General features: G+C 32.7%; 1 protein-coding gene across 1 annotated transcript in view; it reads left to right on the top strand.

Annotated features, from left to right (window-relative positions):
- Nucleotides 1-13,603, top strand: part of LOC124536009 (extracellular sulfatase SULF-1 homolog) — a 102,425-nt gene that overhangs the window by 46,671 nt on the left and 42,151 nt on the right. Inside the window, exons 2-3 of the mRNA XM_047112379.1 lie at nt 3,043-3,866; nt 4,281-4,420. Of these exons, the coding sequence (XP_046968335.1) occupies nt 3,193-3,866; nt 4,281-4,420 (814 nt within the window). The 5' untranslated portion in view covers nt 3,043-3,192. The remainder of the gene's footprint in view (nt 1-3,042; nt 3,867-4,280; nt 4,421-13,603) is intronic.

The following is a 13,603-nucleotide window of genomic DNA, read 5'->3' as shown; positions in this document are numbered from 1 at the left end:
GTAGTTTATATATTTATTTAAATACTCTATTGATCGCCACAAATTAAATGGGACGAAAGGCAGATTTGGCCTGAAGGCATTTTCTGCCAGTCAACCCTTAGGTCAATCAGAAAAGCATGAAGCCGGTTACTTGGTGGTAGGGCTTTGGGGTTGTGGCCCATCTGAGTAGGTACCACCCACTCATCAGTTAAACTTCCGCCAAATAACAGTACTCAGTATTGTTGTGTTTCGGTTTGAAGGGTGAGTGAGCCAGTGTAACTACAGACACAAGGGACATAACATTTTAGTTCCCAAAGTTGGTGGCACATTGACGATATAAAGAATAGTTAATATTTCTTACAGCATCATTGTCTATGGGTGACGGTGACCACTTACCATCGGGCGGCCCATATGCTCGTCCGCCAACCTATACCAAAAAAAAAATAATAAAGAATTATATAGTTTAGTTGTTGTTGTTGTTTTCAATTATTTTTATAATCAAAATAGCATCAATCTATATTTATTAAAAACTAACCCTCGGCCTCGCTCGCGTTTTAGGGTGCTTGTTATCATGTGTTAGGCAAATAAGGACCCTATGTCCTTTCTTTTAGTTCAAGTTTGCTTCATACCAAATTTCATTAAATTTGGTTCAACGGTTTGGCCATGAAAAATTATAACCGATGTAAACACCACTCAATCACGGAGGTCGTCAGAGTTACCTTCATATTTATTATACCAATATAGGTTTTGTCCTGAATAGTAAACTATGTTTTTTTCTCCATTAAATATATTAAAAACCTACTTTATGTACAAATGCATCCGTGTTAACATTTGTAATTTATTTTTTATATTACAAATGATGTCATTGCATTATCATTTAATTCTGCAAATTATTATTAAGATTGACATTCAATTAAGTTTGTATTGTATAAAGATATCATATTTAAATTAAAGTAGGTACGTGACACTTGATAAGTCTAGGGTTGACAGGAAAGGAAATTGATACTGACAAGTGTGACTGCAAAAACTGTTATATTATACTAACTTTACTATTTATGCAGTAATTTGATTGTAAATTGAGCGGAGATGGCACAGTGGTTAGCACACGTGCATCTTTACCGGTGTTTACGGGTTCAAACCCCGGCAAGTACCACTGAAACAATGTTCAGGGAACCTGCATGTGTCTAATTTCATCGAAATTCCGCCACATGTGTATTCCAATCCGCATTCGAACATCGTGGTGGAATATGTTGCAAACCTTTTCCTCAAAAGGAGAGGAGGCCTTAGTAATAATTTACAGGCTGCTGTTGTTGTTGTTATTGTGAATGTAACTGTAACCATCCCACCATCCCACTGCTGGACCTAAAGTCGTCTCTATTAATAATTCTTGAGATTTGGAGATGCTTCATTGCCTGATTGCATGCTACACAAGTGCTAATATGGTAGATTTTCTTCCGAAAATACATCACTATGTTTTCGTTTACGAAATGAATTATAAAGGTAAATTATTACATACGGTAAAAGTTCGTAAATGTTCGTAATTGCTGGACAACGATCTTTTTTGATTAACATGACACCTGCGTGTTTTCTCACGATATTTTCCCTCGCCTTTCGAATACCTTTGCTTTGAATTAGTTCTATATATAATTAAGATACGTAACTTCTCAGTAGTTATTTATCACCAAAATTTTGGTGGAAATATACTTGCTGGTTGTAAACACATAATATAACAAATAAATATATGTGTAACTACATATATAGCATAGGTGTATAGCATCTTAGTTCCCAAGGTTGGTGGCGCATTGACGATGGAAGGAATAGTTAATATTTCTTAAAGCTTCATTGTCTATGGGTGATGGTGACCACTTACTATCAGGTGGCCCATATGCTCGTCCACTAACCTATTACATAAAATATATTTATTTATTTATCATTAGTAGCAACATTATTCACTATCATAACATTAGTTATTTTGTACAATTACTTTTTGTTATGAACACAAAAAAATGTTATAAAATATTTAAGAATTACTAATAATTTAAAAAAAAAATTGATCAACGATTAACTCTCGAACAAAGTTCCTATAGAACTAGTATTAAAACTTAAAGTATACTATAGATCATTTTCTGTTTAAGAGAACGATTTTGTGTCTAATCACTTATGCCAACTCCCGCAGAATAACTGATAACACATGTCTCAAAGTTTCTTCGCAAACATGGGGACTTTCTTATCTTTATCCACCATTTACCACGAGATAAGTCAATGTAAGAAGTTTGATAAATTAACTTACGACGTTTCATTGCGATCTACATATTTAATCAGCAACATATGTTCTAAACATAAGACAAATAGAAGTACATATCTTCGGTTTATTGGGGTGAGTGTATTAAACCAATTGGCAAAATCAACTAAGTGTTTAAAAGTATCTCTTCGCTTCGGGTAAAGAGAAGTTTATTTTTGCAAAGGGCTCGAACGCATGTCAGTTCAATCCTGTTAAAAGCAGTTCCCTGATTGCTTCTCTGATAGATTGCCATAAAACGTTTCGTTTACGCTAGAGTAACTCAATATTTTAATAGCTGCAACAAAATTGTGAGGTTATGGAGCGTTCGTTTCATGCTTTCTTCTTAGATTTAATAACTTTACGATGATAATGTATGGTCAAGTGCATATGTTTCATTATGTCAATTTTATCAATTTTAAACTTATTATATAACGTACAGCAATGTTAGTAATTTAATTATATAAATGTAACCCCACTGAATAACTCTTAATGAATTATTTACTTTTATACGACATGTTATTATTTCAACATATTCACACAAAAACTTCAATAAATTATATACCTAAACCTTCCTTAGGAATTCCTATATATTTTAGTGAAAACCGTATGAAAATCCGCTCAATTGTTTTGCAGTTTGCTTTGCAGTGGCCTGGAGACTTTGTTTTATAATATGTAATGATAAATGTATCCCGACTGAATGTCTCTTAATGAATCATTAAGGACGCTGTTTATTCTCATCTTATATCCTTATCTTTTGTATAATTGGTTTTATCTTGTTTCAGGTAGCACAAGATGGTACTTGGAATGTTAAAACAATTAGTTCGAGTTACGCAGTTTTTAAAATATGAAGACTTACCATAGGATTGTGTAATCATATTTATCGTAATACACTAGAAGTTTAATTTTCTAACGGAAAAGTAATATAATATAAAATGAACTTTAAAATAATATCGCTTCTACTAACATGGAATTTTCTATTAATCACCGCAAAAAGGGATTCCCTGGAAGACGAAGATTCACGAGCCAGAGAATTAAGAAATAAAGAGAATAATCGAAACCGGACAACGTTTAACGGAACACTGACAGATGTTCCCGAACGAAGATACTTAAGGCACAGAAACAGTTCGAGGTATCGCGGAGACAGACGGAGATTTTGGGAACGCGAGCACGAAGTCAGACGTGACAGAAGAAGAGGATCAGATGCTCACTCGTCTGAAGAACTAGTTACAAATCGAACCGAACCATACATCAGACGAGATGAGAAACCTCGTAAATCAGATAAACATTGGAATAAAAGTAATTCAGATAAAGCAAATGAAAGAAAAAAATCTGGCAATCAAAGTAAAACACCCGATCGGCAAGCTCCGGTGAGAGAAAACACGACGAGATTCAAACCAAAGTTGACTAACAAATGGCAGAGTGGTGGGTTTATTCCATACCCACAGCCGAGAGAAAAGAAACCCAACATCATATTAATCCTGACTGATGATCAGGACGTTGAACTCGGCAGTCTCAATTTCATGCCCCGGACAATGAAGGCCATTAGAAGTGCAGGGGCCGAGTTTCGCCATGCGTATACGACAACTCCAATGTGTTGCCCTTCAAGGTAAGTTCTACATTTAAAAAAAGTTTCAAAGACATATGCAATACATCACATGACAGTTTGTATTTATTAAATTTATTATACTGTTCGATCTGATGGGAATTTAAATATCAAGTATAATCCTTGACAATATTTATTTTTAGCTCAAGAATTTAAATGGGTGTATGCGAGATTAACGCAGTGACTTTAATTCATTGGTCAATTATTTTCATAATATGACTGATCATTTAGATGCTTTATTCACTTCATTTTTGCAATAAAAATACGTAAATCATGTCATGCTTTCATTGGGATTATATCTTATTATAGAAATATAGACCGACCATAGTATATTTTAAGGAATATATTCGTAGGAAATAAATAAATCAAAGTAGATATATCTTGTCTTAGTTTCACATTATTTGTTTATATTATTAGGAGTTCCCTGCTCACTGGAGTCTACGTCCACAACCACAACGTGTACACCAACAACGACAACTGTTCGTCTCCGATGTGGCAAGCCAAGCACGAAACCAACACTTTTGCCACATACCTTTCCAACGCTGGTTATCGAACCGGTAAGTACTATCTTATTTTCAAAAATAGAATCTCTTATGCTACACAACACAGAATTAAACAATGATAAATATTTAAATTTTACATAGAATATTATTTATTAAAAGGTTTTTGCTCAAAATAGCGGAGAAATTGTTGATTGCTTCTTTTAGAATCATACAGATAGAATTATACAGACGATGATGCATTGCTGAACGACATTTAATTACAACAGCAATTTGAACGAATACTAGTCAATGATATATATTATAGTGCATGTATTCTTTATTATTCTATTTCCATAGTCTGATTGGACGGCAATCTGACATCACATGGAAACGTGGCGTTTGTAGAGTAACACTACTGAGTCCCTAAGTATTTAGGTAAAATTGATGATTTTTTTGTATTCTTCCGGATATTAAACCCCGGAATCTAAATAACTGCAGCCGTATAAGCTAACAGTTGAACCCACGCTACATTTAAATTTTACACTTGGATTACTATTAGGTATGCAAAGTCGCCGCCAAGATAGTTACATAAAGTTTTCTTATTTCTCGAACAATTCTTACATTATAAGTTTTATCGTTTAAAAGTCTGAAGCGTCGCAAGTTATTTTTCCAAGCTATCTCAACTATGATGTATAAAGGATTATTTTAAACTAATTTGGTTGGTGAGTCTTGAAAGCTTGACTATATTTATTTTACTGACACTTAACAGTTACTAAGGTACTCTTTATCTCTTTACGTGCTTAATAAGAATAGCTAATTCGAAATACATAGCAGAGCAATCAATTCTATACTAACAATGATACAGTTAGTTATAAACAATTATTATGAAGCTATCAAAATTTGAATTAACTATATTTAAGAAACCATAGCTAGCTAGCTATAGCCATAGCAGTTTATTTAATTCAAACCACCTCTTATTCGCAATCGAGAAGAACTAATAAGAAAATTCTTAGTTACTTCATACTGATTACTATAAAGACGAGTACTCATTATTTACAAAAATAACGCTTTATATCTCGCGTTAAAGTCAACGAACACTATAACTTTTATTATCTGTTTTTCTTTCGTATAATAACTTGTCAATGTTTTTTTTTTAATATTAATTTCATACAATATAACTCTCTTAATTTAAAAATCTTAGTTTGAATATGTGTAATGATTTAATTACTAAAGTACAAAAAAGAGGTTGAACAGGCTGAAGTAACAAATAATACGTAAGTTATGACACTTCACATGCTCAATGTTACGGGACATTTTTAAATTTACTGCGAGTATCAATCTGATATACAGCTGTAGTTAAGAAAAAAAATAATTAAATGATACTTTTATTAATGGCGCTGGCATTTTTAATCGAGTCCATATGTTCAGTTGTATTAGCGAAATATCGTTTATTAACTCTATATTTACTTAGTATAATGTATATTTTGATAAATAGAATGTTATCAAATAATATAAACTGATATGTTCGTAGAAAAAAAAAACACAATTTAATATCCGTATAAAATCTATGAATTTAATGATAAATTCCATACAATATTTTATTGCGTCTAATAAAATTTACACGTCAATAATAAGTAGTTAATAAATCGGTTTATCGGAATGAAATTTAATAGTTGCAATTAAATACAAACTCAGGTATTTACGATCCGCTGGTGCATTAATATTGATATCAATAACTTAAGATGGAGTTGTTGGGTCGACCATAGAAATATGATACCTACAACACCTAAGAATGCAACGCTTAGATAAGCGAGTGTACAGTTTATCGAATATCAATCGTACAATTCATTGTAAATCTTCATTTCATTAAAGTATTTTATTTAGTCTATTAATTCAATAAAAAAAAAGTCAAATAATAATGTACTCAACTGCAATAGTAGCTTAAAGATTTATATGTCAAATAGAATTAGGAATCGTTCTAAATACGAAATTTAAATATTAGTAAAATAGAGAAGGGAATTATTTATATAAATAATAAAATCTACATTAAAACCTTTTTCGAATTGCGCTCAATCTTTCGGTTTAGGTTTTGTCTATTGATTCAGTAGGTTTTACAGTACTGCTGCTTTTATTATAATAATTATTATTTTTAATAAAGTGCTCACAATAAATGTCAAGACGTCTAATATTGTGGTATTAAATCGTATCAGGATAGAGTTGCGCTTGGCAACATATATGCTCTTTATATATTTGTAGTTCTAAGTCTTAATACCTGAGGAGCGTTGTACGTTCATACGACAAATACCTACCAGGGGAATTTAATGATGCAATATAATGTTAGGAATTTGAACTCACTTTCATACCATTTTGAGTGGTATTAAAATCTACTTTATTATTATAAGGTACTTACCGTGAAAGTATTCACTAGATTGTACCTAATGATTCACTTTTTAAATTATCTCAGATATCAACTGTTCAATAATTCTTAGACTAGTTAAAATAAAAATTATATTGATTGAGATTTTTTAAGATTTAATGATAGTTGTTCAAATTTCTTTTTTTTTTTTTTTAAAAAAGCTCTTGTTGATTCTAAGGCTTTACTTTAAACGGATAGTTTCTTGAAAACTAAAACAATAAATAAACGATTGATTTATATTTATTTATAAATATATTATAAATGTGGTATAAAAATTACAAACGTTCCAATTAAATCACCGTAATTATTATTAATAACAATTATCTCCGTGTGTGGGAATTTTATACTCAACCAGATGTATATTATAAATAATGATATAAACAGCTTTATTCTTATGGATGTTTAAAGACCTCAGTGTAAACGTCGAGATGGCAAAGAACATTATTTATATCCTTAACGCTTGTCCGGTCGATATCTTATCATTTCGCAGTACAAAGGATCGTAAGTCAATACCGATAAGCCTTAGCCGGCAGGAGTAAATGTACGAACGTCATTTGAGATTTGTTCTAAATATTGTATCATAGGTCGGGGCGTGGGCGCACGTGGGTCGCCGGACGTCGGCCATTTCGTCGCATCACTCGTCTTACCGTCACACATGAATAAATTCAGATAGAAATGTCCTTGTCGGTATTTGGGGAGGGCGATCGTACTCCATCCGGCGAAGACGCGAGCCGTGATTTGAACAGGACGGAAAACGTCGTTTGCAAACGTCGCATTGTCGTCTATAAAACTCGCAACACAATGTAAGTGTTACGGCCAAAGTCCGCGGGCTGGGAACGATCAATCACGACCTGGAGCTTGTATCTTTATTCAGCGAAAACCGAGGTAATCTTTTCTACGGACTCATCCCGATGTATGAGGATAATCGATTGTTTTTTGAGCTATCGTTTCGATAGACGAATGACTATTCATTTCGTTCGGATATTTTCTGTATACCTAATGGACAATACGTGATTCTTTTTTTAATATATTTTATATAAGTAAGTCGTAAAAATTTAATACTATTTCTTCAAATAATAATTGGAACACGAATGGAACACAGATTTGAAATAAATTAAAAAAAAAACAACACAAAAAGTTATTTAAAAAAAGAATTATTACTTAAATAGTTACCATCAATAAAACGGTAACAATATTGCCATGTGTGAATTTATCAATGCAATATTAAATGAGAGCCCCATACGAGGAACGGCACGTGTCAGCAATTTATCACGGCGTCGTTAAAGAGTCCATTTAGCTTGTAAATTTATGCTTGAAACGAGCTATCATAAATTCGCCCCGTGCTTTCCTTCCGCCATGAGTGGATGTGGGCGAAGGGTCCGCCCACCGGAGAGCATCTTAGATACTCCGATCTAATCACTAGATTGCTGCTTCCGTTGAAAGATGAAAGTGGAGAGCGTGGGTTATGCTGGTTCGCTATTAGGTACCTACTAGCTTCAATATGTAACATTTTTTTTGTTTAACTCACAATGTTATGTTTAATGTGCCATGATTAGTGAATAAAAAATGAGAAGCGCATAATTTGCTGTGTTTAACACAAGTAAGGCAACTACTTTTAACATTCGAATGTTACATGAGTATTGTAAATAAATTTCACTTCATAAGTTACAGTCTATTTATATACATTAAAAATTACATTATATAGCTTTGATTTGGATCCTTATAATGTTTTTATAATTACTATAAAACCAAGCTAACTGGCGTGACGAATCGTGCGTCATTAGACACGTTAATAGGAATACAGATAATAAATATCAACTTCTATTATTTTGAAATATAGCGTAATTAATTCAATTAATATAAATAATATCTTGATGCTATTACGTTTCAGTATAATTAAATTATCGATACCGAGTACCGACTGGAATTTTGTCTGTTCATTTTAGTGATTTTTTTTCCTAGAAATATTGGACTGTTTATGCGTTTAGTCGGAAAATAATAAAATGTTGAATTCAAAGTTCCGCGAACTACTCAAGTACAGGCGTGTATTAATACGTTCAATCCATTTGTATGACTCTGCATTTACAAGTCCATCCCATCACATACCAGATTAGCACATCATTTTTATTCAGAGAAAAATTCTTCACGTAAATATTTAGATATATTTTTCAATTCCATTTTCAAATCTATTACGATATATATATATATTTTATTTATTACTTTCTTTTTCGCTTTTAATGGAATGGCAACACAGTGCTATATATGATACTTTACGATTGTATAGATAAAGCAAAATATGCGCACAAAAAGTGTGGTCTTACTGACAACATTAAAATATTAATTGAATATATTCTAATTGTCGTTGACAGTTGTCAACATTATTACTTATTATAATAACATTCTAACAGTTATAATTTTATATCAGAGTTAAAACTTTTCAAAATAAATTCTTATTAGAATGGTTCGGCTTGAAATATACCTGCTCGTAGTTTTGCATAATATGGCATAACATATACATGGCATAACATGATACCGCATTTGATGAATGGAATGAATGAATGAACATATTAATTTCATATTTTATTAGTAAGAGTTCGTTTGAACATTGATTAAATAAAATATATTAATAATCCAATAAATTATCTGTCGAATCATGTATCATATAAATTTTGCTTGTTTGATTTGCATTTACATGTTTAAATTAATGTACCTTCTTAGACATCATTTTTTTTGTTTTTTTTTATTGAGTAGAAATGAGTGAACGTAAATAAATTTTATTTTTATATATATCATGTATATACACATATAAATTATACAATGTGAGTGTTAATTTCTCGCTTTGTGGTTCTATGACATCATTATATGGTTAATGTGAAATTAATATTTTTATTATCGAGTTCTTTCTTAGAAAAATACACACAGTACAGACGTCCTCCATGGTCACGCCGGTTTTCTTGTGTACGCCACTCAGAGGTCCCGGGTTCGATTCCCGGCCGAGTCGATGTAGATTGTCATTAGTTTTCTATGTTGTCTTGGATCTGGGTGTTTGTGGTACCGTCGTTACTTCTGATATTCCATAATATAAAAGCTTTAGCAACTTACATTGGAATCAGAGTAATGTATGTGATGTTGTCCATTATTTATTTTTGATCGAAATAAATTACATTGCGAATATATATAAAATAAATAAAGCACGTTAAACAGTGAGTCGCTCACGTATCAACTAGCTTCCAATTTCGTCGTGAATACAAAATGAACTTAGTGAATATATATGAGCAATTTATATTTATTGACCTGCGTAGTTGAGGCACATTCAATTGCCTGGACGTGATTCAACACCAAAGTCTTGTTTAACTATAGGCTAAACAGGGGCAAGGGCCTACAAATAGTATAAACAAAGTTCTTCCCACCCACTTCGACAAGAGTAAATTAGTAGCAACTAGCTTTATTGATTTATAAACCTCAGAAGCACGAGTTCTTATTTATCACACACTAGCAACCCGCCCCGGCTTCGCACGAATGAATTTCTACTATTTTTATGGTATAGGTTGGCGGACGAGCATATGGGCCACCTGATGGTAAGTGGTCACCATCACCCATAGACAATGATTCTGTAAGAAATATTAACTATTCCTTACATCGTCAATGTGCCACCAACCTTGGGAACTAAGATGTTATGTGCCTGTAGTTACACTGGCTCACTCACCCTTCAAACCGGAACACAATACTGAGTACTGTTATTTGGCGGTAGAATAACTGATGAATGAGTGGTACCTAGCCAGACGGGCCTGCACGAAGCCCTACCACCAAGTGAACTTCTACTGAATATACTACAGAATGTCTTACAACGTTCACAGTTTTTCAGCCTTTAGAAAAAACAAACCGCTACGTCGTACATCACTTTAGAAACTGAAACTATCTAATATTGTGCACGTATCATACATAAAACCTTCTCCTTAAATCAATCTATCCATTTAAAAAACTGCTTCAAAATCCGTTGCGTAATTTTAAATATCTAAGCATGTATAGGGACAGATAGCGGTAAGCGACTTTATTTCATACTATGTATATAAGGACTAGTTCTCATCATAAAGAAGTATGACCTACGTCCTGCCTTCGAGTTCGAACTGACTTCGTACCAATTATAGTTTCTTCAAATTCGGTTCAACTATTTAGTCCAGAAAGAGTAACAAACAGACAGACAGACTACTTTTGATATGTAAACATATCGAAAGTATATATTGATTGATTTTAATGATACTAATAAGTATTAAATTCAATGAAGACTTACGACGTTTCATCATAAAATGGCACGCTCATTTCTAAATATAATTATGCACGTACGCCAATATATTTATTATCTATTTATCATGTAAAGTATGTATAGTTCTTTGGGCTCCTTTGTTAGTATGGTTATATGTAACAGTGCAATCCTTTGAGCTAAGTTAATCGTTTAAGAACACTTTACTTATAAGAACAGAACTGGTGAATTCGTTGTTTTTTATTCAAAATTATGTACTTACTTAATTGTATTCCAAAATAGGGAAATATGTAACTTATATTTAGTATGTTAGGGTATATTTAAGTATGTTTGATTACTGTGGGCAGTACGTACGTTCATTCAGCAAATAGTTCCTAATTTCCCGCGGCGCTCTATTTTTGTTAATCTTATCTATCTATCTTTTAATCAATCAAAGATTCCTATAATAGATAAATTACACTTTCTCTATAATTTTATGGTTTGTCTGTTTATTGGTTAAAGATTACTTACAAAAAGTCATGTTGTTTTTGAATATTATCAGTATCATATTCATATCATTAATCAGGTATCCGCGAATAACTCTATTTAAATATATATGAATATACTTAATTGATAAGGGAGGTATCTAAATAGCGGAATAGATAACATAAATTAAAGGAACGGTGCTTTTACCCAACGAAGGTCGTTAGCCTTTTATTATAATACGCACCTTGCTTTGTGTTTCTGGCCGTAAATAAAGAATCGTCTCTTTATTTATTTTTCATACATTAAACTTGCTTCAAATTGTTAAGTTATTAAATCATGTTGTACAATTTTGAAGTAACACTTGAAATAGGTAAACATATTTTTATATAAAAGTAGTCGCTCGCAGTATGCTTTTTTGTGTATTGCTTGTCACGTGTTAGAACTAGCGCGCACTGGTAACTTTTGTCACGGTGACTGTTTCGTCACTCTTGTCGAATCCTTGAATATGTATGGAGGTGCGCGCACATTACGACGTGACATTTGTGTCTGCATCTGTACATATTCACGGACTTGACAAGAGTGACGAAACAGTCACCGTGACAAAAGTTACCAGTGCGCGCTAGTTCTTAGGCAAAAAAGTAGCTTATGTCCTTTCTTTGACCAATTTGGTATGTTTGCTTCATACCAATTTTTATCAAATTCGGTTCAGCGGTTTGGTCAGAAAATAGTGACAGACAGACGGAGTTACTATCACATTTATTATACTACTATAGATAATTTCGTCTTAGCTAAACGAAAAGTAAAAGTAAATAAATCTACTGTAATGTAGATGTTATAGCGCAAAAATTTGAGTAAACAAACGTACATATTTTATTTTCTTACTCTCATAATCCGAAGGGCCGGAAAAAAACGTTAGGCTTTACATACGACTTTATTTACTTTTCAAGGCAAGGAAGTAACATTGTCAACTTACATACTTCGGGCTAGTATTCAGAGCATCTTGACAGAAATACTTAACAACATTTTAGTAACGGTTCGGAATTTACGCCTACGATCTCAGGATCTGAAGCCAAAGCTAGTTATTAAACCAACGGGATGAGGAAATACACACAGCCACACAACTGGAGACAGTAGGAATTTAACACAGACATTTTTTCCACCAGTAGGAAAATATTTCTACTATACATCTCAAAAAATAAATGAAAATAAAATAAAGTAGTAGTCGCCCGCGTTATAGGGAGTTAGTTGTCATGTGTTAGAAAAAATGATGATCCTTTCTTGGAGTCCATGTTTGCTACATACCAAATTTCATCAAATACGTTTCAGCGATTTGGTCTTGAAAGAAAGGCAGAAAGACAGATTTTCTTCCACATTTATAATTTTAAATATAAAATAGGAAAATCTAATTTGTTAAGGACTTACGCCCGTTTTCAATAACCTATCTAAGATAACAGATAGATCGCTATCCTCGATTTTCAGTTAGAATTTATCTCTCGTTAGTATGCGTTTCACAATCAAGGATAAGTGCCATCTATCTTCGACCAATTGATTTTAATTTTAATCGATCAGATTTAAAATATTCTTCAATCCTTTAAATGAACTTTAAGAATGATACACCGGGTAAGGTATTTATCAGTTCATTGTAAGGTAACTAGCTTCTGCACCAACGACTGCCAGCGAGGTTCCCGCTTCGGACAAATATTTGTCAGGGCGATACGGGTGTTTGTTCCAGTCTGGGTGTTGTTTGTATGGCGTGTGTTTCCGGACCCCCGACAAAGTAGTCGAGACTGTTTGTTTATTTTTTTTTTTAAATTAGATACTAAGATAAGCTGGATAAATACATAACTAGAAGTCCATCTTTGCATACTTGTATTCTAGTAAATTTTATCTATAGTTGGAACCACCAATTAAAAAATATGGTATTGACTTTTTTACTCATAATTTAGGTTGTGCTTTGAATTGAGGAAAACTTTGTTTACTGAATGGCAGGTTTGTAGGCAAGCTCGTCTATTATTGTCGTTTTTCTTTATAGAGGGTAACTAAGATATTATTATTACAGACACAGGGAATATACCAATAACTTAGATCCCAAGATTACAGTGGCATTGTCGATTTA

The sequence above is a fragment of the Vanessa cardui genome, chromosome 2, assembly GCF_905220365.1.
Source record: "Vanessa cardui chromosome 2, ilVanCard2.1, whole genome shotgun sequence".
Taxonomy (NCBI): Eukaryota; Metazoa; Arthropoda; class Insecta; order Lepidoptera; family Nymphalidae; genus Vanessa; species Vanessa cardui.
Note: the sequence above shows the minus strand (reverse complement) of the source record. Positions and strands in the feature narration are given on the sequence as shown.